Genomic DNA, 23,875 nt, shown 5'->3' with positions numbered 1-23,875 from the left:
CCTCTGAGCTCCCCGGCTGCAGTGGCACCACCGGCCGCCGGCCTGTCTTTGGCTGCAGCAGCAGCGGGAGGGGCCTCAGGCCGCCAGTCAGGGCTGCAGGGCCCTGTTTCTGGGAGGCCTGGGCAGATCTGCCGTTTGGTTCCATTCGCGGGAAGCCCCGCTGGAGCTGCCTCATTTTTAACTTTTCCAACCTTCTGGGGGAGGAGGGCAGGCTGTGGGGGTGGTGCGGGAAGGATGGCTGGGAGGACTGCAGCCAGAGGTGGAAAGAGACTGGGAGAGCTGTTCCCTGGCCCTGCACGGGGGCAGCTAGAGCTCGGGGCTGAGGAGAAGGGAGATTCGGAACCGGTTTGCTCACAGCAGGATTCGAAGGGCGGGAGGAAGCAAGAACTGGGAGAAGCAGAGGTTGTGATCATGTCCCAGTTGCCCGCCCAGGGGCGTGGGAGACCCCAGGGTCCTGGCTTGAGTCCCTTACCCTTTGCCTGGATGGAGTCAGCCCTGGCACACTGGTGACCCGAGTGGCTGTCAGCTGGGGCAAGGGGTGAGGGGGACATTCAGGCGTGTCACCAAAACCTCCTTATAGGATGTCAGTAGCAACAGGTGCTCGTGGACCCCCCCCCCAACATTAGCCCCCTTGCTCAATGAAGACCCACCACAGCCAATCACATAATAAACATATTTATAGATGTACAATTTCAGAATTCTAATTCAAGAAGTACAGCTTCTCGGGGGATCCTTTAGGATCTCTGTTCTTATTGCACATGGCTCAGCCCATCTAGGGACAGCTACCAAGACCAGCCGTCGGGTGGAGGGGCAGAGCACCAGGGCTTCGTGGCGGGCACCCTTGCCCACGTCCTGCTCTGAACATCTCTCCGGGCCGGGTGGCCGCGTCATCACAGGGCAGGATCTTGTTCAGAAACCAGACCTGGCGTTCCTTTACCAAGCGTCCTTTCCCAGAAAGAATCCTGTCTGGTGGGGGCTTTAAAAAAAGAGCCAGGGGGAACTCGGGGAGGGGGTTAGCCCCTCCTCGCTGGCCGCGTGGGGGAGTAAGGCTTTGGAAGGTGGCAGGCTCGATGGATGGTACACCCAGCGCCAGAGGACAATTTGGGAGGACAATGGCAAGTCCAAAAGACCCAGTCGACACTGCGGGAATAAATACAACCTCCCTCCCCCTCCCTGGCAGCAACTGCTGTTTGGAGAAAAAAAAAAAATCCTCATTTGAAGGTGAGGATGAGGAAACCCTTCTGTTCAGATGTGTCCTTTGTCCCAAGTGCAGGAGAAGGCTGGGTGGCTTCATGTCCACGGAGGCGGAGACAGAGGGGCCACAGGCGCTGGCTTTCGGGAGTCAGCTGCTGCCTGGGGGGCCTGGACCAGCTGGCTGGCTCTTGGAGGAAGAGCCTCTGGCAACCAGTGGCAACACGGAGCTGTGCCCTGTGGCACCTATAAGGCAAGACTCACTCAGGGACGGGGTAGGGGGTGGGGTGGCTAGGCGGAACCTGGTCCCTCTTCCCGCCTTGCTCTTCTGGGTGGCAGGGGGTCAGGGGGCGCCTGGGCACCAGGACAGAGCCCATCGAGCTGGCCAGAGCTTGAGGTGGGTGGTCTCACCCCAGAGGGCCCTCTGGGGCCTCTCCCACGACCACCACTGGCCTGGCCCCTGGCCCTAAGGGCACTTTCTCCCCTCGAGCTGAACCGTAGACCTGGCAATCTTCAACAGTGTCCTAAGATTCACACGACCATGATTGCTGCTGCCATCAAAGCCAGGCCGGGGTTGAGGGGAATGTTAGAAGCTCTGACCGACGTTCCTTCCGCCGTCAGCTACGGCTAATGTCTAGCCTGTGGAGGACCAGGCTGCCTCCCCCAAACAGTCCGTTTTCTAAATCAGGGAAGAAATCAGCTAAATAATTCACCAAATCCCTGCAGTTTAAAAAGTAGACTATATATCTATATATATCTTTATATGTGCTATTTACATATAAATAGATATATATACATATACGTGCATCTATAAATTACATTTCTGGAAAGTTCTCTTTCCTCCTCCTCCTCTCTATCCTTGGCCTACGCCTCTGACTGGATTCCACTGAGGTGACTGGTGGTGGCTCCTGGGAGGGGGAGAGAGGCAGTGGGGTCCCCTCCCCCAGCCCTTCCCAGAGACATTTGCTAAGTTTTACATTCTGCTTCTGTTGCCATGGTTTCTGTATCCTAGGAGAGAGCGATGTGGAGCCCGCGCTCGGCCGGCCTGGGAGGAAGGGAAGCAGCCCGTGCAGGTTTCCTGGCTGTCCTAGAGCTTTCTGCAGTGACGGTGAGAGAGGACAGTGTGTGGCGTTCGGCCTCCAATCCATTTTAATGTTTTTTTTTTCCTTTTTAATGTCTTTCCTTAAATATACAGTTCATCACCTTGGCTCAGTGCATGTCACCAAAAATTCTCCAGGGATTTCATGGTCTGGGGAGGAGAGCGGGACAGTTAGCTGGCAGTCACGTGTCCAGGGGCTCTAGCTTCGCCCACACGAACAGGCAGCCCTCCTTGCCACTGTCTTTCCCACCTGAGCTGCACCCGATTGCCCTCCTGCCGTCTGTTCCACTCTCCTGGAGGCACAAGCAAACAGCCTCAAAGCAGAGAGTCTGTACCTGGGTCTCTGCTGAGGGGACACAGGCAAAGGGATGGACAAGGCACCAACACGAAAAAGCACTTTCCCGGCCCCGCCCACACTCCTCGGGGCTTGGTAATGCTGGAAGCAGAGCCCGCTACCCACACACACGGGCACAGGAGGCAGGTGGTCTGAACCAGCACCTCTCATTCCCCCACCCTGTGCTGAGGGCTCTGCATTCGACCCTGAACTCATGGCCTCCTGTTCCCTTTTTCAGGCCACAGGTGAGAAGCCTGGGCGGCCGGATCCCTGTGGCTTCCAGGCGGCAAGGGCAGTAGCATGAGAGACAGTGACAGACAGACAAGAGAAAGACAGTGAGAGACTGACAGACGAGAGCGACACAGAGAGCCAGCCTCTGCTCCTGCCAGAGGGAGCGGTCAAGTGCACAGGCCTCTCCTGCCCCAGCCTGATGGCTCCTCCTGCCCTTTGTTGGGCTCCATGTCCCACTGCCCGGAGAGCAGAGGCAGAGGCAGGGCTCCTGGCCCGCCCGTTCCCACCTGGATCTCCCTGGGGGGCTCCCGTGGGCCCAGGGGTATTTGGTGGCTTAACCACCAGGGTGCAGACAATAGTCTGCTGCACTGGGGGAAGGGCCGTGGTGACCAGATGGCTGGAGCAGACCGAGGAGGCACAAGTGGCTCTCAGCAGCAGCCTCGGGCTCCCCTTCTGCTTGGGGACCCCACAGCTCCAGCCCCAGAGCCAGGGAGTAGGGGGACGGGGGTGAAGAGTACAGGCCGGAAGCAGACCTCAGTCTCCAAGCACACCCCCGAGCTGCCCCAACTCTGCAGCTGGAGGTCAGGCTGGGGACAAGGAGTCTGTGCCATCACAGGGGCTCTCCCCTCTCCCTCCCACCCTCCTCGGCCTCATGACCAGGGCCAGAGCTGCTGGAAGTTGCAGGGCAGAGGAGGCCCTGGCTCATACTTGGACCTCGGTCGTGTGGCTGGCCCAGGACTATCCATGCAGGGAGGCCTGCACCTCTGACAGTCGGTTACAGCTTGGGGTGCTCATCCTCTGTGCTTTGTGGTACATATCGGTGTCGCCGAAGTAGCGGGCCCGGTACAACAAGCCTTCCTCTGCAAAGCAATGGGGCAGGGTTAGGGCACACCCAGGACCTCCTGCAGCCACTAGGGCCCCTGTCTGGTCTGGGGACAGAGGGAAGGCTGTTATAGGCCCAGGAGCTGGGACAGAGGACCTTTAGGGAAGACACTGAAGGAGCAAAGACTGGTCCCAACTTGGGGCAGAAACAGCGGCCCCTTTCTAGAGAGAGGGGGTGAGGCCGGCCAAGGTCAGAGCCTGTCCTCCTGGTCCGGCCTCTCCAAGGTCCACAGATAGAACCGATGTCCAATCAGTGGGTGCCCCGCAGATCTGCTCCAATCTCTGTCGATACAGGTGCCTCTGGCAGCCGAACGACAGGCGGACTGCAGCGCCTTACAGGACCGGGAGGGAGTCTCCAGGGGAACGGGGTGGAGCCTGGCTTTGGGCTGGGAGGCGGCTGGCACAGGGCAGTGCCAGGTGCTGGGCCCACAAATCACTGGGCGAGGCGGGCTTTCTCCTTCTCTATTCTCAAGCTCCCTGTCCCCGACACACGCACACTCACTTTGCTGCTTCTCCTTCCAGCAGTTGTTTCGGAGGTTGGCGATGTAATCATCCTCCACGTTCCGCTCAACCGTCTTCAGGCTGGAACCTGTGTACTCCTCAGAGAAGGTGTCCGTCACGTAGTAGACGACGTTCAGGTGGTCAGTGACGCGCCTGTGAACGTGGCCCACCGACCTGCCAGGAGTACACCGGGCACAAAGTGGGCACGGGCCCCAGGCCCAGGGCAGCTCTGGGGATGGCGAGGCCCCTGATGGGGGCACCCAGGCCACAGGAGTAGTTACCTCCCTCCCACACTAGCGCAGGAACTTGCACACACTCGAAGTGGGGTGTCCCTCCGGCACGAATGGCCCAGCCCACGGCCAGCCCTCCCCAGGCTCCCTGTTTACCTCCCCGTGGACTTGGGGGACACTGGGGAGAAGCCCCTTTCTGAGAGGCCCCAGTCAGGGAAGCAGGAACCTGGAGTGAGTCTGGGCTCCCTCTCTGACGAGCTGTGTGACTTGAGCAACCTGTGCCTCCAATCCTTGCTGAGGACCTGCCTGCCTGCCTAGCCAGGAGCTCCCAGTCTAGAGGCTTAGAAACAAAATGACAGGAAGGATTCCAAAGAGCTGTATCTTTCCAGCTCCAACTGCAGGCTCACAGGCTGTGGGAAGAGCCTCAATACAGACAGGAGTCGGTGCTCCGGGAGGACGCCCCTGCCTGCCCACTGCGCCTGTCATCGCTCCCTCTGCAGAGGAAAGCCTGCCATTGGCCAGAGGTCAGTGCAGGCTGGTGTGGACCCAGTGGCCCGACTCTGCCCCCTGCTGGCCGAGAGGATGCTGCCAGGTTCCCAGCCAGGGCCACGCCGCTAGGTGGGAGCAGAGGGCTTCCACGAATAGAAGCTAAGTACCCGCTCTGCATCAGATACTGTCAGGTGCTAGAAATAAGCGAGGGGTGCTGACACCTTAAATGGTCAAATAAGTTGCCTAAGTTCACTACTGGCAGTTGGGACCATAAGTTTATTCAACAAATACTGTTGAGCATTTCCAACGAGCCCGGCATTTTATGTGTATTACTCATTTTATTTTCACAAGCGGGCAGATGTTGTTCCCATTTTACAGATAAGGAAACCAAGGCTGAGAGAAGTTACTTAACTTGTCCAGGGTCACACAACTGCTTAGTAGAGGAGCTGGAATTCAAAGCCACCCTTGCTCTGTCTGACTCTAAAGCCCCCACCCTGAACCTCAGAACAGAGATTCTGATCTCAAGGTCAGCAGATAAGATGGGGGCAAGGGGAGGGGGGAGTGGGGAGTCATGAAGCCTGTGGAATGATATGCAAAACTGTGTATGTGCAAGGTTCTAGGGGTAAGATCTGCAGTTTTCACTGCATTTTCTTAGGGGACCCTGATCCTAAAAACATCAAGAACTTCTGCTCAACAGGGAAAATGTATTTTCCTGATCTAAGCCAGCTTTCTGCTTTATGATCAAGAGCCTGCAGGATGGGAAGGAAGGCCCAATGGTGGCTGAAACTCCACAAAGTCCCCATCCGCCCTCCACCCGGGCCTCCCCCGCAGCCACAGGTACTCACGGCCTTGGGCTCAGACTGTAGGGTGGACTGGAGACCATGAGCTGGCTGAGAGCCGACACGAGGATCAGGATGAGGATGGGCATCAGCTGGACAAATACCCCCAGTCCGCCCTGGAGGGAAGAGCCAATGGTCACCCAAGCCAGCCCTGGGTGGGGGTCCGGCATCCGCCACAGTCACCACCAGCTCCCCCAGCTCAGTGGAGCCCAGGTGGCAGGAGGCAGTTACTACCAAACAGGCCATGACACCACTCTCTCCCTTCCCCCCCCATAACCCCCCCAATACAGAGGCCCCTCCACCTGCCACCTTCCTCAGATAAAAACAAAACAGCCACTGGTGTTAAAGACATTGGGGAAAGAAAGCCAAAAAATGAGCAAAGTGGCTGCCTCCAGAAATGGGGGGCAGAGCTGGAGGGAGGCTTTCACGACATAGACCTTTCTGAATGTTAAACCATACGGATCTATTACCAATTTACAAACTGCCAGTTAAAAAACTATAAGGAAAAGTAAAGTTCACTGTGTGACAATTTGTAATTTAAAAACTCTTCTGTATGTTAAATATACACAAAATTAAAGTTTAAAGATAAATACACAAAAACATAAGGCCACACTGTCATAATCTTAAATGCTCCGCAGCTGTCCACAGCTTTAATTTCAGTTGGCTGGCTGTTCTGTGGCATTCAAAGTGTGCTGGAAGCATTGTCTTGCTATAGCTTTTACATACATTTTTTTCAGTGCTGAAAAGACAAGAGTCAGCACCAATATTGTTATCCTTGACAATTCTTCCATGAAGCTTAATTTTCCATTGCTTGGAAAATGTTGGCCTTATGAACAAATGAACTGCACAAAGGCTGTTCACACCCGAACTGCCTGTAGGTGGAAAATGTTCTGCATTACATTCTCCAAATGAGGCCATCCAAGCCCCACTCCTCTGGGCAACGTGGAGTGTGGCTCCCTCTGGTGTCGCTCGGCGGAATGGCAAGGGAGGCCCAAGATGGCTCCTCCGCTGAGGCTGTGGGACCGCTGCCATCCAGAATAGACAGCTGAGCCTGTCACTGCCCCTCCAGGCCCCCCTCCCCTCCGCTCCCAGCCCCTTCCTCACTCACGTCACCCTGGTTCTCCCTGCGGTCCTGCCTCTGCTGGTAGTTATAGCGCATCCGGCCGTTGCTGTAGACATGGACGTTACCTGCGGTCAGAGGGGCCGAGTCAGGAGGGGGCTGCCGGGAAAGGCAGAGGCTGGCATCCAGTCTCCCACCACCACCTGGTGAGACCGGGCTGTGGGGAGGGAGGTGGGGGACTTACTAGATGGGAAGCCACCGCCAAAGAACATGTTGAAGAGGTCTTCCGGGGAGATGTCAGCCTCGAAGCCACGGTGGAAGTCCCCGTGCCCATGGCCATGCCGGGCCGCCTGGCTCTTGTCATCACCAAACTGGTCATACTGCTTCCTTTTCTCTGGGTTGCTAAGCACTGCATATGCTGTGCCAATGGCTGGAAAGGAGGCAGAGGGTCAGGCCTGGGGATGCTGGGGGTGTGGGTGACACGGCTCCCACGCAGCCTACAGCTCACTTCCTGCAGGCCTTCGAGGCTGCTAAGGAGGCAGGCGTCCTTGGGCCAGCGTGGGGGGTGGCGGGCAGCGTGGGGGGTGGCGGGCAGGAACACCTCGCAGTGAATCTGGGCAGCCTGGGGACTCACACTCAGGCTCCTCGCTCTCCACCGCATGATGAGAGTCCAACCTTTTCTACACGCCAGGCCCTTTGCGGGCATTATCCTAGCTACTCCTAACAGCAACCCATCTCCATTTTACCAGCGGGAAAACAGACCAGAAAGGCTGAGTGTCAGCCACAGGCTCTGATGTCGCAGAGCAGGAAGCAAGCCCAGGGGTCTCCCTTCAAGTCCGCTCTCTGCTTTTATGAAAACCACCCCCTGTCCCCTTCCCCATTCCTCTCCTGAGATGCCCGTGGATGGATGGGGCCTTTCTTTGTGGAGGTCACAGTGCGACCTCAGGGCCAAGCAGATACATGATGCCCACTTGCAAACGGGAAGCCAGGGGGACGGCAGGGAGAGGCTCCAGGCGAGGCTCCTCCTCTGCGGGTGGTGTGGCCGGGCGAGGAGCTCTCTCTTCCCGGGGGGCCCAGGTCCCAGCTGCCGTTCCTCCGCCTGGCACTGGCGCCTCCCAGCAGAGCTCCCCAGGTGGGGAGCCTGGGCTCCAAAGAACCCCAGCTCGGGCCTCCCGAGTCTCTTGCTCCCTCTCAAGCGGCCACTCTCTCACAGGAGTGGGTCAGAGCTGCACCTGCTTCAGCTGAACCCCTGGGAATAAGGAGAACGCCTGTCTCCTCCCAAGGCCGGGTGGGGCTGGGCTGCAGGCAGAGGTCAGGCTGGAGAAATGAACCACAGCCGCCTTGCTTTCCTACTCCCACTCGCCTTCCTCCTCTGGGCTGACGGACAGGCAGCAGGGGGTGACGCCTGCAGACTGTTCCATGCAGGGCTGGCCCCAAGGAGCCACTGGTCCTCTTTCACCTCCGCCCCCTCCTCTAACCCCAGGGAATGAGGAGGCAGGGGAGGCAGGAGGGTGCGATCGGAGCTCCGACAGGCCCTGTGGCTGGAGGTGGCTACGAGGACCTTCTCCCAGGAGGCAGCCCCTGAGCCGTAGGACTTGGGCTCAAGGCGGCCTCCTGGGAAAGTCCCTTATCTCTTCCAAGGACGAGACACAAACACCGAAGTGCCAGGACGCCAGGGCTGGCTTACCTTTGAAAGCTTCGGTGGCACCGGGCGCGTGGTTCTTGTCTGGGTGGAACTTGAGGGCCAGTTTGCGGTAGGCCTTCTTCAGGTCCTCCTCCGAGGCCCCTCTGCTCACGCCCAGGATCTCATAGTAGTCTTTACACTGCTTGACCCTGGGGGAGGGACACGGGTGTGGTGGGGGCTCCCCACGGGCCTGGGGCCATGAGGGGAGGTGGGCGCAGAGCAGCAGCCCGAGCACACAGCTCTGAGCAGGCTCGGGGCACACCCTGTCAGACTGTGGGGTTAGGGAGCCCCAGGAAGCTCCGACTGGGATGGGGATCTGGGCGGGGCCCAGAGAAACACCAAGAATACATTTAGGGCTTAAGAGGGGCCGCTGCTGTGTCTGCCAGACCAGGAACCACTTCCCTTTGCTAAGAGCACCCTCCCTGCAGGCGACCTCATAAGGACTGCCAATCACCGGCCCCAGCCCCAGGGCAGGTGTGGTGGCCAGCTATCTCCTCTCCTCGCAATTTGAGTCTTGAATGGGCAACATAAAGGTCATGGCAGCCTTAGCTGGTTTGGCTCACTGTCGGCCTGAAGGTCCCAGGTTCGATTCCAGTCAAGGGCATGTACCTTTGTTACAGGCTCATCCCCAGTAAGGGGTGTGCAGGAGGCAGCTGATCGATGCTTCTCTCTCATTGACGTTTCTAACTCTCTATCCCTCTCCCTTCCTCTCTGTAAAAAATCAATAAATATATTTAAAAAAAAAATAAAAATAAAGGCCATGGCAGGTCTGCTCACCCCATCTCAGGGCCCTGAAGACCCTGATTCTTGAACTTTTCCAGGCACTCCTAACTCCCCACAGTCAGTTTCTATTGCTACAACCGATAGGCTTGTCCGGTCAAAACCCTATTTGGTCAGAATAATGTAAATTTGGCGTGTTTTTACGACAAACTACAATCATGCTACGGCACCGCAGGCTGAACCCAGCGCTGAAGCTTGCTGATGTCTTCACTAGCAGCCAGGACCGTGGGAACGGCCTTGGAAGTCCCAAGGCCAGCGAGAGGGGAGGCCGGGAGAAAAGAGAGCTTGGCTGGGCCGCTCAGCCTGGACGTGAGCTGCTCGGAGGGCCTGCCCAAGCCTTGGAGGGATCACTGTCTCCTGTCTCCAGTCCACCCCACACAGGCTCTGGTCTGAAAGGGTCTTTGTTGGGGGTGGGGCTGTGGGCTGGGGGAGAATCCTGGGGGGAGCCCATGCCCCATCTCTGTCTGACAAACAGAGCTGTGTGAGGAGGCCAGGCCGGCCTGGCCAGCAGCAGAGGAAGCCCGCGGTGTCAGCATTTCAGGCCCTGCTGTGGGCTGTCTGGGGGGAGGGGACAGTGGAGCTCGGATTCCCACACTGTCCTCCAGGGCCTTGTGGGAACAGGGAGTGGGCCCGGTGAGCCTGGCCGCTCGGACCCGCTCCACCTTCAAGCCCGTCCCAGGGCCCACCCAGGCCACAGGCAGAGGTGAGGTGGAGGACGCACAGGGCGCGAGGCCTGCTCTAGATCTGAAACTTCCCACCCCCTCCAGCCCGCCCTGCCCGCCAGGCCAGCCGTCTACCTCTTCACAGCTGCCACTTGGTCCGCAGTGTAGCCTTTGGTGGGCTCGCCTCCTCCTCCAGCTTCACCGTTGGCCGCGGGGGCGTCGGACCCACTCGCTTTCCTGTGGGTCGCGTGGGTCGTGTCTGTGGGTTGGGGCTGGTCACCGGCAGACTGTGGTTTCTGGTTGAGGGACTCGATCAGGGCTGTGCAAGGCAAGGCCACCAATCAGGGCTCCTGCTCCGGCAAGGCCACAGGTCACGGCTGCGGGGCCACCTGACCCCGGGGGAGGCCAGGGCCCCACACACCCGCCTGCTTGTTCTCCCAGCAGAGCCACTGGCTTCTTGCCTGACTTCACCCTGTGGGGGCCACTGCTCTCTTAGGATCCAGTCCTCAGGAGCCAGCAGGGTATATATAGGTCACTTTAAACTCAGCATAAAAACAAACTATTTTTTTCTTTTTTACTGTTCCCAAAAATAAACTATTAATACTTCAGATTTTTTAAATCCCAAAGTAGTGTGTTCAACAGCCATCTTCTGTTAAGAGCTGAGATGGCGAAGTGCTTTGCAATGGGGACCCTCCTGGAGGCCTGCGCTTACCCCTGAGCAGGAGTGGGGGCAATGAGCGTGCCCAGGGGCCAGGATAAACATCTGCTGTTTTTACGTTTTTCAAATGGCTGGCCATGTCAGAGTCTATAGAGGGCACAACTGTCTCCCTCAGACAGGGTCAAGGTTATTCACACGCAAGTCGGAAGTCCCCTGCGCCCATTTATTTCAGGCACAAAGCCAGTTCTGAACCCCCTGTCAGACCCGGGGTTCAGTGTCCTGGGAAACCAGGCATCGACCACCGCAGGGGCCCAGGGCACCTCTGTGCTGAGGAGGGACAGACCTTGCTGGGCTCAGGGCACTGTGCTGGGTGTCAGCACCTGGGTCTCACCCAGGGGCCTGAGCAGGATACCAGGACTCAAGTGAGCCACCGCTGTCTTAGTTGCAGCAAATTCACGATCTCACCGAGTCAGCAGCTGTGAAATCCATACACAGGAGCTGACAACCGAGCTTGCCCACAGGAGGGAGGTGCAGGGGTTCCCGTAGCAAACCCTGGGCGTGCACTCTGAGAGGAGCAACGGTGCTGAGCGCTCACTATGTCAGGCAGGACCGGACACAGTGCTCTGCATGTATTAGCTCATTTAGTCTTCACAACGGCCTTAAAGGGAGGTCTTATTACCACCACCCCCACTATAAGGAGGGGCTGTATCTGATCAGCTTGCCCCTGGCTGCACAAGCTGGTAGGCAGCACCTGAACCCCAGAATGTCGGGCTCATGGGACCTTGCTCTTCACCATGCTGCTATCCCAGACCACAAATCTGGCAGGGGAGCCCCTTCCAGAAGAGAAGTGAAATCCAGGTTCTGCCCTGGCTGGTAGCTCAGTCGGTTAGAGCATCGTCCCCATATGCCAACATTGTGGGTTCAATCCCCAGTCAGGGCACATACAGGAATCAACCAATGAATGCAAATAAGTGGAATAACAAATCACTCTCTCTCTCTCTCTCAAATCAATAAATTAAATAAAAAAAAAGAAAGACCCAGGTTTCAAACCTCAGCTCAGCTAAATCCTAACAGTGTGACCCTGGTCCATCTGCGAGACCTTTCTGACTCTGTTTCCTCACAATGGGGTACGAGATGAAATGAGATCATGTGTGCAAGCACGCAGCCGGGAGACTGACGGAGTAAAGTTCAAAATGAGTAGCTGCGAATATTATGACCTGGGCTGATGCGCTAGTTGGCCAGGAAGATGAGGGGCCCGCGGTGGTGGGGACTGGGGGTCCCAAGGCGTAGGAAGGCAGCCTCAGCACTCAGCAGGCTTTGGACCAGACGTGACCATGACGTTTCAGGTTGTCCCAGATGCCAGGTCCACGCCAGGCACCGGGGGATGGCAGCGCAGAGAACCGACAGGTGAAGAGATGCTGATCAAGACGGACGGAGGGCCCTGACCGGTTTGGCTCAGTGGATGGAGCGTCGGCCTGCGGACCGAAGGGTCCCAGGTTCGATTCCGGTCAAGGGCATGTACCTTGGTTGCGGGCACATCCCCAGTGGGAGGTGTGCAGGAGGCAGCTGGTCGATGTTTCTCTCTCATCGATGTTTCTAAAACTCTCTCTCTCTCCCGTCCTCTCTGTAAAAAAATCAATAAAATATATTTTTAAAAAAATGATGGACGGAGGGAGGGAGCTTGGTTTGCTAGGGATATTTTTTTAGGGCTTTTAAAGAAGTTGCTTATTTCAATTTCTCTGGAAGCCCCCGTGGTCCAGGCTCATCAGCTGGGACCGTGGTCGGCAAACTGCGGCTCGTGAGCCACATGCGGCTCTTTGGCCCCTTGAGTGTGGCTCGTCCACCAAACACCACAAAATACCACGTGCGGGCACGCACATACAGTGCGACTGAAACTTCGTGGCCCATGCACAGAAGTCGGTATTTTGTGGAAAAGCCACACTCAAGGGGCCAAAGAGCCGCATGTGGCTCGCGAGCCGCAGTTTGCCGACCAGTGAGCTAGGAGATGGGACTCTCTCTAGTACTCCGCAGGGAAGATTCTGGAAGCTTTTCGGGGCAGTTACATGGAGTCAGCCACTCTATTCTCTATGCTGCAGAGAGCCCATAGGGAAGTATGCGCTCTGGGTCAGACAGAAGGTTCCTGCTTGAGTTGGGAATGGAAGATTCCTGGTGGCTGACAAGCAGGCCTCTCTGGTGGCCCGGACACCCCCTTTCGGGCCCGTGGGACGTGACTGGCTCCTCCTGACTCACTGCTACACCCCTCACTGGCACAGTGCTGACAGGAGAAGGTCACAGAAGAGCAGCTAGAACAGCTGGATGTCAATCTGGAGTTAGACCGACATGGCTGGGTTCAAATCCCGATTCTGCCCCTTCCCAGTGAAGCCAGCAGACATTTAAAAAGAAGGGAGTTGGGAGAAGAAACAAAGCTGGGGGGAGAGGGGGCAGCTGAGGTAGAGGTGAAAGCATTTCTACAGCCAAAGCCACCAGCAGTGGCCCCACCTCAACCCCAGGCTGGAGAGTCAGGCTGCCTGGGTTCAAACCCGGCTCTGCCACTTGCTAGCAAGGTCGTCTTGGACAAGTTAACTCAGCTTCCCCTCGTAAAGCTGCATCTCCCTCGAGAGTTAATAGAGTAAATGAGTAAACGCATTTAAAGAACTTTATCCAATTTCCAGCAAATAGTAAGTGTTACCTGTTCCTTTTCTTTCCAGGCTCTATGGACCTGTAGTGTTCAGAGTGCGCTGGGAAAGGGAGGCCAGCGTAGGGAGAGTCTGGGAGTGAAGCTAGGCAGGCAGGTTCTTTTGCTAATTACCATGTAGCCTTGTCAGGTTATCTAATTCCTCAGTGAAGATAGGATCTCCACCTTCACAGGGCTGCTCTGAGGGGTAAAAAGACTCAGTGAAATCAGGTGAGTGGAAGCGCTGAGCACACAGTGAGGTTCATGATGGCTGACCGACTTGAATGGACAGCCCCACCCTAGACCTCACCAGTACGAGCACCTCTCTGTCCTAGACCCTGAGGGCCAGTATCTCTCGACAACAAGTCCTCCCCTGTCCCTGCGTGGCCTTCCCGCTCTGTCCTAGACCCTGAGGGCCAGTATCTCTCGACAAGTCCTCCCCTGTCCCTGCGCGGCCTTCCCACCTTGGCCCTCCTGACGTAGCCTGGACCCAGAGCCGGCCATCTCATACGAGTTCACGCAGCCTGAGCTGCAAGATCATTCAGGCCAACGCTTTCTTTGTATGCTGGGGAAACTGAGGCCTACAGATGTTCTCATCAGCTCCCTGGGACCTTCTACCATGATTCCTAAGCCTCAGGCAAAGCCAATGTCTACGAGGGTGCCAGGCACCGAATAGAGAGTCTCAGAAAGGGACTGACGAGCTCCACTAGCCCTGCCCTGTGGCATCCCAGCTTAGGGCCTGGCTACTGCTCCTCAGTGCGTGTCCAGCCCTTGGTGCCTCACCATCCCACTTCCTGCAGCACGGGTTCCAAGTCCCCTCATATCTTTTCTTTTTTTCTTCTAAATCATTACCTGAGGATATGTTTTTACTGATTTTAGAGAGAAAGGAAGGGAGAGGGAGAGAGAGAAACATCAATGGGTTGTGTTCTGCATATGCCCCAACTGAGAATCAAACCTACAACCTGGGTGCATGCCCTGACCGGGAATCAAACCCGAGACCCTTCGATGCATGGGGCGATGCTCCAACTAACTGAGCCACACCGGCCAGGGCCCCTCATGTCTTTTCACTGTGAGGTTCTTTGACCCTTCCAGGTTGCTCTGAGCCTCCTCACCCCAACCCTTCCCTCTTTCTGTCCTTCCACTTCCCTTCCATGCTCTTGATCCTTCCCTTTCATTTCTCAACTTGTCCTTTTCCCATGTGGCCTCTGCAGCAACTGACAGGGCGGCTCACCACCTCCTCGGCACACTGCTCCATGGCTACCTGGCAGCGGCTCTCTCCTGGGACCGCCTCTTCCTGTGGTTGCTCCATCTCACTCTATGGCTACGGGTGTGCCAGCAGCAACCTCCTCTACATGTTCCACACTTTCCCACAGTGACTTCAGCCAGCACAACTCCCATAAGCTCGGTCACACTGAGACCAGACTTCCAGCTAGAACCTCAGGCTCTCTCTCCTGAGCTCCAAGCTATAAGCTCCTTTGAACAGCCCACCAGCAACAATCCACCGGCACCTCAGACTCTGCCCATCTCTTCCCACCGTGTTCCTTGGCTGTACTGTCTGTCCAGGCACACAGGCTTGGATTCTGAGCGCCCGTTTCTCCTTAGCATCCCTTTCTCACACCAGGCTTGGTGGCTCCACCCAGTGACCCCCTCCTCCTCCAGACTGCATTTATCTCAGGCCCTCAGAGCTCCTCACCTACTTAGTGCAACTCTCTCCCAACCAGTTTCTGCCTGGAGTCTCTCCTTCCTCTTACTGACACTTCACCCTGTTCTCTCTTAAGAAAAATACGTTTATCGTCTTTCTGCCATCTAAACGTCAATGGTTTTTTCACCAACTACAGAGTGAATATCCCAGGCAGCGCAGGACAGGATCTACACAATCTGGCCCCATTCTATGTTCCAAACTTAATTGTCTCTACAATCAAATTACTACCCCCACAGCCTCCAAATCTTGCTACACTCAATCTCTTCCTCCAACCCTCACAACTTCCAGCCCCATGTCTCCCAGTATGCCCTTCTCCAAGTCTCCTCCCCTCCTCCAAAGTACAGTTCAAACACTTAAGCCCTCAGCATCTGACACCGCTTAATTTTTGTTTAGTCACAATTATTGTTTTATGGCTCACCATATTATCTTTTCTGTAATCTGTCTCCCTCACTAGATCGTAAGCTCCTTGAGGCAAAGGATCATTTCTTACCAACCCTGCTAAAGCACTTAGTACCAAGCAGAGGACTTTGCAAACAAAACAAAAATGTCAGCTGCACTGAATGAGCATCTGGAGTAAGTTCAAACCTCACATAGTGAGTATGGACAATACTACCTATTGTACTTTTCTAACCAAGATTTCCCCATCCCAGGCCAAAATTAACCGCAGGTTCTTGTCAGCTCAGTGTGCAGGGCCAGAGAGGGCACAAGATGATGTTTACAGAGAAGCACGAGGCATACACTCTTTCCGGAATATCAGAAATATTACAAATATGCAGCTGGTGACTCTTCTGCCTGAGCAAATTCCAGTGCCAGAGCCCCAGGAAGGACAGCCATCAAAGCCCCGAACTAGCCCAGGAGGCCTGCTGGCAGGAAGCTCTCCACAAGCTATGTTACCCTCCATTCTTGGCTGCCTGCTCCTGAGGCCCCAGAGGCATCCGAGTCAGATAGAGTTCTGAGAGCCGGGGGGCCCTACCCCACCCTGCTCTCCTCTTACTCAGTGTGATTTACTTCCTGGGCTCCTCCAGCGGGTTATCTCAGGAGTCCTGGCAAAGAGGGCAAAAGATCAACATGCAGAGTCAGGAGGCAGGAAAATGCAGGCATCCCAGGCCACCTCTCTGCTGGTGCTCCCTTCTCAATTTCATAACCTGGGCAAGAACGATTAGGAGGCTGGCTGCTGCTCGCCAGGTTCATTTTATTTCTTTAGCAAATATTTATAGGGTCCCAGAACTCCCCAAATCCTAGCTGTGTAATACTGGAGAAGCCCCTTACTTCTGAGATATGCCTTCCTCTATAGGGCAATGATCATCTTTGCTCTGCCTCCCCGACAGGTCAAGCTCAAGTGAGAAAATGCATTCCAAAGAGCTTTCTCAACGGAAAAGCTCCATGGGTATTACTGTTATTCTTATTATCTGTGCCAACCCTTTATTTTTCAAGGTTAAGTAAACCCAAGCTCAGAAAAATCACATGGTCGCCGTCAGGATGAGACCGAGCACCTGTTACATGCCAGACGGTTGGCTAAGTGGTAACTGCAGGCGCTGATCTCTAACAGACTACCCCTTTCTCTCTTCCACCTTCCATTAGGAAAAACTGCTTAGAAGACTTAGGTCAGAGAAAACAGAGGGTTCCCGGGTACCGCGACATGCTGAGTAGTTGAGACAATTCCTTTTCCCTCCCTGGTTTGGAAGGCGTCATTCAGTCCAGGGCTCTACAGCAGGACAGCCTGCTGCCGCCCGGCCGCCCATGCGGCCAGCCACTGATGGACTCTTGGAGGCGAGGGGGCGAGGGTGTGAGGGTGGGGGTGGCAGGGGCCAGCGTCTGCGACCAGACGGACTAGTCCGCCCGGGATGTCACAAGCGAGCGAAGAGACTCCCGGAGCGAGTGAGAAGCCGGTCTCGGGACAGACCGTCCAGGCGCCGGGGGTGGGCGGAGGGGCAGGGGCGGAGGAGGAGGCTCTAGTTCTGGGAAGGTGGTCCCCGGCATCCCACCGGAAACGTGCGAGAGAGCGAGGATAGGAAGACGCCTTCGCGGGCACACGAAGGTCGGAAGTCCTCTTTCCCTCTCTAGAACCCTGTCTCTCTGTCGGAGTAGTTATGTTTATTAAACTATAATGTTTCCCAGGCCGGCACCTGGCCCTGGGCCACCGAATGGCCCCTTGGGAAAAGTAGTTCCATTTCGACCTCAGGCAAGTCCCCTTCGCCCCGTCTGCCAGCGCCTCTCATTCTTGGGAACTCTACATTTCAGAGGGTGCGGCGAGCACCCGGAAAGCTCAGGTCGCCGGTCGCCCCCGACAGCAGGTGTGCAGCATCCCGGAGAGGCGTGGGGTCGAAAGACTACACCTCCCAGCAGCCACCGCGCGCCCCAGTGCGCAGGCGTAGCCGCGCCTCGCCACCCCTCCCCCTCCTCCAACTGCTCCCGTCGGTCCGTTCCCGTATTCCCCCCATTAGTCCTAATGTCCCCTCCGTCTCGCCGGCACCACACTCACCGCGAACGCGCGGCGTCGGGTACAGCCGCTGTGCCTTCTCCAGGAAGCGGAGCGCCCGGTCGGGCTGGTTGCTCTGGATGGCCTTGAGGGCGATGCTAATACAGCGCTCGGCTTCATCCTTGTTGGATTCCATGGCGGAACCAGAGCGCGGAACCGGGGAGGGGGAGGCCGGGCGAGCGAAGGGCTGCGCCAGCCGCCGGCGCGTCGCTGGGCAGGCGGGCGCAGGGTGATGACATAGGCCCGCCGCCCCCCCTTTTCCGAGAGGCGAGCGAGGGCGGAAGCGCGGCCTTGAGGAGCGGGTTCCGGGTGCACGCCTGCGTTTCCGGGGCCGGAGGGTCAGAGTTAGGGTCTCACTGCTGAGTGTGCTGGTGCGTTCTCGGTAGTAGCTGTGCGTTTGAGACGAAGGTGATTTAGTTACTCATTCGGCAGGTGTTTATTGAGAACCCGCTGCTGGCCATGGCGGGCGTGCTGTGGTGAACAAAACCAAGCTCCTGCCCTCAGGGAGCTTACGTTCCAGTGTGTGTAGGGGGCGGGGAGCCGTCCCGTAAATATATACATTCAGGTAGAGACGAACGCTGTGAAGGAAAATAAAGGGATAGAGAGTAGAAGGTGCTATTTTAAATGGCCTGATAAGAGACATTGTCTCTCCCAGAAGCTTGCTTTTATTTATTTATTTATTTATTAATTATTTATCTATTTGGTGGCAGCTTACACTTCCTGGTGGCATAACGTTATCTCTGGGGGTACCACTCACATCACCTTGAGGCTAATGGCCGCCCCAGGGGACGGATGGGATGGTGGAGCAATGGAAGTACATTGGGATGGTCAGAGGTCCTACAGAAAAGCTGAGGATGCTTTTGGAGGAATTGAGACTTAGCCAGGTAGAGCAATGACTCACATTCACAAAGTCAAGCTAAAACCTCCATTTCCTGGGCCACCAAGGCAAGATGGGTGTCAAGAGATTGCCATCACGCCAACTTGTCACTAGCCTTAGAGATGTTAGAACTAAAATGAAAATAAACAAATAAAATGCAATCAGTGGTCACATGGAAGAAATAATGTGTGAAGTTAGTCACTGACAGCTATTGATTATGTAGCAGAATATTGGAAACAGGTCAGCAGCCCATCAGCAGGAGGCAGGGTCACATTATAGTACCCATTTATGGAGTACCGTGCTTTATAGAGATGGATGAAGAACTTCCTCTATGCACTGTAAGGAAAACATCTCCAAGTGACATTCAATTTAAAAAAGAATAAAAGCAAGCTGCAATAGTACACCTTCAATGTAAGTAGGGAGAAGAATAGTATTCATATTCATATGCTGGAAGCCGATCCACCCTTGCTGCCTGACGCAGTCGCTGCAGGGAAGAAACATCTGCACAGCTTATGTTTCAAGGGACCTGGCGTATATGACATATGTTTTAACCAGAACCACCTCCCCGAGAAAGGTTGTTTCCCCAGGTTAGGGGTTAACAGGACTAAGGAAGAAAATAAATCAGTACCCCCTAGTGACAGAAATACCATGTACTACTTATGAAGAACTTGGACTAAGACTGTTGGCAATAAATTTGGGACTTGTTGGGCCCACATCCCCAGGGGTCTGCCCACCAGGGAAAGCACCAAAGCCTATACCCCTGGAGACCCACCGACACAGGGCAGTCCCAGGGAAGGCAAGCAGCGGGGCTGGGAGGACATAACCTTTACTGGGTAGGATAAACTCCTTCAGTCACTTCCTTGTAGCTTATCAGTAGAGTAGTGACCTTGGAATAGCCCTTGTAATGGAACACAGAGATTAACCTAGACAAGATTAAAATCAACAGAACTAGATAGAGACAGGATTTTTGGCTAAGGTCAGATAAGAAACAAGGAATTGTAGAACGTGACCCAAAATATACCATGATGTAATTATAGAGGCATGCTTATGGGATCAAATAGTATAAATATAGATGTAACAGGACAATAAAGAGAGAACCCAACCATGCTGATCAACTGAACGCTGCCTCCGTGTCATTCCTTCTTCGCCGACTCCGTCCGCACCTTTGGGAACCCCTGGACCTGCTGGGGTTGGACCCCAACATTCATACTATGTTTATAAAAAACAACTCTGGAAGAATACACAAGAAACTACAAATAGTGGTTAGCTGGTAAGGATAGGTAAGGAATCAGGTGGAAAGAATAAGGAGTAGGCTTTTTTCTGTAAACATGTTTGTTACTCTGATTTTATTTCAACAATATTACTTATTTGGGGTAGGCAGAAGGCTCCCTAAAGATGTCCACATCCTAAACCTTGGATCATGTGACTATGCAGTATTATATAACAAAGGGAAATCTGTAGATATCATTAAAGTCACAAACTTTAAAAATGAAGAGAGCCCTGGCCAGTTTGGCTAAGTGGATAGAGCATTGTCGTTGGCCCGCCAACTGAAGGGTCACCGTTTTTATTTGGGGTAGGCAGAAGGCTCCCTAAAGATGTCCACATCCTAAACCTTGGATCATGTGACTATGCAGTATTATATAACAAAGGGAAATCTGTAGATATCATTAAAGTCACAAACTTTAAAAATGAAGAGAGCCCTGGCCAGTTTGGCTAAGTGGATAGAGCATTGTCGTTGGCCCGCCGACTGAAGGGTCACTGTTTTTTGTTGTTGTTTGTTTTTTAAAATCAGAAGCTTTGTTTTAAATGGAAAGTTGAATTCTGGAGAGAAAGTAGGTATTCCAGATGTGACTACCTGGAGGAAGGGTGGTCCAGGCAAAAGGAAGCGCAAATGCAAAGGCTCTGAATCAGGAACTTGACTTGGTAGTTATAGGACCAACAAGGAGGATACCCTGTGGGGGGCGTGCAGGATTTCACTCTAGATTGGAATTCAGGTCTATCAGGCTTTCATGCCTACCATTCCCGTGAAAGCCAGTTACCAATGACCCACATTGCCAAATCCATTGTTCATTTCTCAGTCCTTATATTGTTTGGCCTCTCAAGCAGGATTTGGTAAGAGGCACTAGAGGTGAGAGTTAGGAGGCTACTACTATAATCTAGGTGAAAATTAATGGTAACTTGGGTAGAGCGATGGCAGAGGTGGTGAGAAGTCAAATTATGGATATATTTTGTAGACACAAAATGATTTTGCTGATGGATTGGAGGTGGGATATGAGGGAAAGAAAGGAGTCGGGATGGTTCCAAGATTTTTAGCCTGAATAAGTGGAAGAACAGAGTTTCCATTTACCAAAACTGAGGGAAGACTGAGTGAGAGCAGCACCCTCGTAGGGAGACTATTAAATGTTTGATTTAGTTTGTGGTGTCTTTTAGAATCAAGTGAAGATATAGAGTTGCCCTTGGGGAGAAGGTGGGCTGGAAATATAATTTTGGGAATTATCAGTGTATATAAAATGGTATTTAAAGCGATGGGACTAAATGCACCAAGGAAGCGAGTGTAGGTAGAGAGGAGTAGAAGTCTGGTTACTGAATCCTGCCACACCCACTGTTTAGAGGTCTAGAAGAAGAGAATCCAGGAAAGGAGAATGAAGAAGCAGCTCTGACAGGTAAGAAAATTAGTTATTTCAGAAGCTAAGTGAAACAAATGTTTCCAGAGGGAGGAAGGGGGTCGAAGTTCTGCAAACCATACAGAGAGGCCAAGCAATATGAGGGCTCAGAACTGACCAATGGATTTGACAGTGTGGAGGTCAGTGGTGAGCTGATCAATACTGCTGTTGTGCTTTCACATTTTTGTCTTTCTCTCTCTGTCTCTCCCTATCCCTTCCTCTCTAAAAATCAATAAACAATCTCCCTAGCTGGTATGGTTCGGTTGGGTGTCATCCCGTGCACTCCAAGGTTGCTGGTTCAATCCCTGGTGGGGGCATGTGGGAGACAGCCAATCACTGTTTTGCTCTCATATCATTGTTTCTCCCTTTCTCTTCCTCTCTCTCTAAAGATCAATAAAAACTTAAAAAAAAGACACCTATTAAAAAAACCTTATGGGAATGGATTCAAGAGAGTGAGGGAGAAATGGCTTGGTAGTGGAGAGGAATGTGGGAAAGTTTTGTTTTCTTTTGTTTAAGTGAGATATAGTACCGTGTGATAGGACTTATTTGAGTGGGAAAGAAATGTTGGTGATGCAGAAAAGAAAGGAGACAATTACAGGAGTAGACAGAAGAGGTGGGATCCAGGGCACAAGTGAGGGGTTGGTCTTAGATAGCTTCATAAACAACTCAATGATTTTTCAGGAGGGAAGAGTGTGTGGCTAGGTACGTGCAGGCCAGCTGGTAAGTTTGGAAGTGGGAACATGAGGAAATTCTTTTCAGGTAATTTTTATTTTCTCAGTGTAATAAGAAGCAAGGCCATGGCCTCCTTGGCTATACATGCTACTCCTTGGAAATTTCTTTACCTCCAGCCTTCCTTTCTATTCCCTTCCCAATGCAAACTCCTGACTCCAAGCTAGTCCAGTACAGTGTCCTGGTGGTGAAGACATCTGCCCCTCGTTACCAGGAGAGCCTTACACTTAGAGAAAGTTAAACTCTTCAAAAATTGATAGGTCCTTAATGAATAAACACTGGGATTCATTTCAGAGAGCCTCTCTGAAGTTTGTTGACTTAGGATTGCAACGTTCATTTTTCTCTTTCCTGCTGTTGATGTAAGAAATGTCCAAAACTGTAGAGGATTTTAAAAAATATTATTTTAATTGATTTTAGAGAGAAAGGGAGAGGGACAGAGAGATAGAAACATCAATGATGAGAGAGAATCATTGATCAGTTGCCTCCTGCACGCCCCCTACTGGGGATCCAGCCTGCAACCAAGGCATGTGCCCTTGACCAGAATCGAACCCAGGACCCTTCAGTCCCCAGGCGGACACTCTGTCCACTGAGCTAAACCTGCTAGGGCTGTAGAGGGTTTTTATAAGAGGTTATTTGAGCCAAACTGGTAACATTGCCAGGAGGCAAGATCTCAAATGCTCTGGAGAATGATAGCTTTGCAGTTTCTTTTATGCATTTGAAATTAAGGAGAGAACATAAGGAAGATTATATGATGGTGGGAGAAAGCAACAGGAATTGGATTACAGGATAGTTAAGATTTGTGCTCTCTTGAGGGTGATTAACTTCCTAGAGGTCTGAAAAAGGCTATTTATTTTTATTTTAGAGAGGGAAGGAGGGAGAAAGAGAAACGTCGATGGCTGCTGAAAAAGAGGTATTTTATTTCTTTTTATTTAATATATATTTATTGATTTCAGAGAGGAAGAAAGAGGGAGAGAGATATATAAAAACATCAATAATGAGAGAGCATCATTGATCGGCTGCCTCCTACACGCCCCACACTGGGGATCGAGCCCACAACCCAGGCCTGTGCCGTGACCAGGAATCGAACCATGACCTCCTGGCAGGCCAATGCTCAACCACTGAGCCATGCCGGCTGGGCAAAAAGAGGTATTTTAAAAGTGTGTAAACCTAGGTGCACAAAACAATGGACAGGGCTTTCTTACAGCAAATATAATCTTTTATTATGGAAGTTTGAGGCCTGAGGTGTGACTACCCATCATGATCTGCTTAGTTAGGAATTTATGATCAGATCCTCTGAGAGGTTCTTCAGATAGATTTATTGCAGGGACCCCTTTTTGTCCACACTGCTACGTATCATGAGGTCACCTCCTCCATTTTCTGACGATTCTGAGGCCTCTCTTCCCTGGCTGACGACAGGTACTTGACTTTGTGAAGAAAGCACTCATGTAAAGGAGGCCTGGAATTCCGTTGTGTTAAGGAATTGGACTGTGATTGCCCAGCTACTGGCTGGAGAGCCCTCCTTTCTTTTCCCTCAGTGCATGTAAATAACAAAATCTGAATTAAATCTCGAATCTGGAGTTAGTCACTTGACTTGGTTGGTAGGGTCTGGAGCACCAGGATCTGTAGAGCTGGGATGAGTGTGTGTGTGTGTGTGGTAGGACCTCTTTATGCCTATTTTTTCCTTCAATCCCCTCTGCTGCTAAGCGGGGTCTCTGAACTATTTCCATTCAGAAAGGCTTTGTTGTTTCAGAAGGGATTAGAAAGCTGGTCTGACTAACCTCAATTTATCACTCACTACAATTTTTTTTTTTATCCTCATGTAAGGTTTATTGATTTTAGAGAGAGAAGGGGGAGAGAAAAAAGAGAGAGAGACACACAGACAGACAGACATCCCATACACGCCCTGACCTAACCAGGCATCGAACCCACAACCTAGGTATGTGCCCTGGCCAGAATAAAATCCACAACCTTTTGGTGTACTGGACGACACTCCAACCAACTGAGCCACCTGGCCAGGCGAGATGTCAAGATTTTAATCTAAGGAAAAACTTGGAAACTTCTAATTTGACTAGCTAGAGCAGGGGTGGGCAAACTTTTTGACTCGAGGTCCA

General features: G+C 53.3%; 1 protein-coding gene across 3 annotated transcripts; it reads right to left on the bottom strand.

Moving 5' to 3' along the window:
• Positions 1-659: 659 nt before the first annotated feature.
• On the bottom strand, positions 660-17,777 carry DNAJB12 (DnaJ (Hsp40) homolog, subfamily B, member 12). 3 transcript variants are annotated; one of them, XM_005864689.2, is made up of 9 exons: positions 17,499-17,777; positions 10,118-10,301; positions 8,544-8,689; positions 7,101-7,286; positions 6,905-6,984; positions 5,803-5,912; positions 4,240-4,412; positions 3,618-3,715; positions 660-2,440 (listed from the first exon to the last, which is right to left on the bottom strand). In XM_005864689.2, the coding sequence occupies exons 1-9, from the start codon at positions 17,629-17,631 to the stop codon at positions 2,411-2,413; spliced, it is 1,140 nt and encodes a 379-aa protein (XP_005864751.1). In that variant the 5' UTR covers positions 17,632-17,777; the 3' UTR covers positions 660-2,410. The 3 variants fall into 3 exon arrangements, with proteins under 3 accessions (XP_005864751.1, XP_005864752.1, XP_005864750.1); XM_005864690.2 differs by having other exon boundaries at positions 3,564-3,715; positions 17,499-17,741; XM_005864688.2 differs by having other exon boundaries at positions 3,570-3,715; positions 17,499-17,713.
• Positions 17,778-23,875: the final 6,098 nt, after the last annotated feature.

Source organism: Myotis brandtii, unplaced genomic scaffold, assembly GCF_000412655.1.
Source record: "Myotis brandtii unplaced genomic scaffold, ASM41265v1 scaffold190, whole genome shotgun sequence".
In the NCBI taxonomy this organism is placed as follows: domain Eukaryota; kingdom Metazoa; phylum Chordata; class Mammalia; order Chiroptera; family Vespertilionidae; genus Myotis; species Myotis brandtii.
This window is presented reverse-complemented; position numbering and strand designations above follow the sequence as displayed.

Excerpts from the sequence above, each read along its gene's own strand:
- DNAJB12 (XM_005864689.2), bottom strand. The coding sequence starts at position 17,631 with ATGGAATCCAACAAGGATGAAGCCGAGCGCTGTATTAGCATCGCCCTC. Across the intron at positions 7,287-8,543 it reads TGCCACCGAAGCTTTCAAAG|CCATTGGCACAGCATATGCA; the intron begins GTAAGCCAGCCC and ends CCTCCTTTCCAG. Across the intron at positions 5,913-6,904 it reads GCAGGGAGAACCAGGGTGAC|GGCGGACTGGGGGTATTTGT; the intron begins GTGAGTGAGGAA and ends TCTTCCCTCCAG.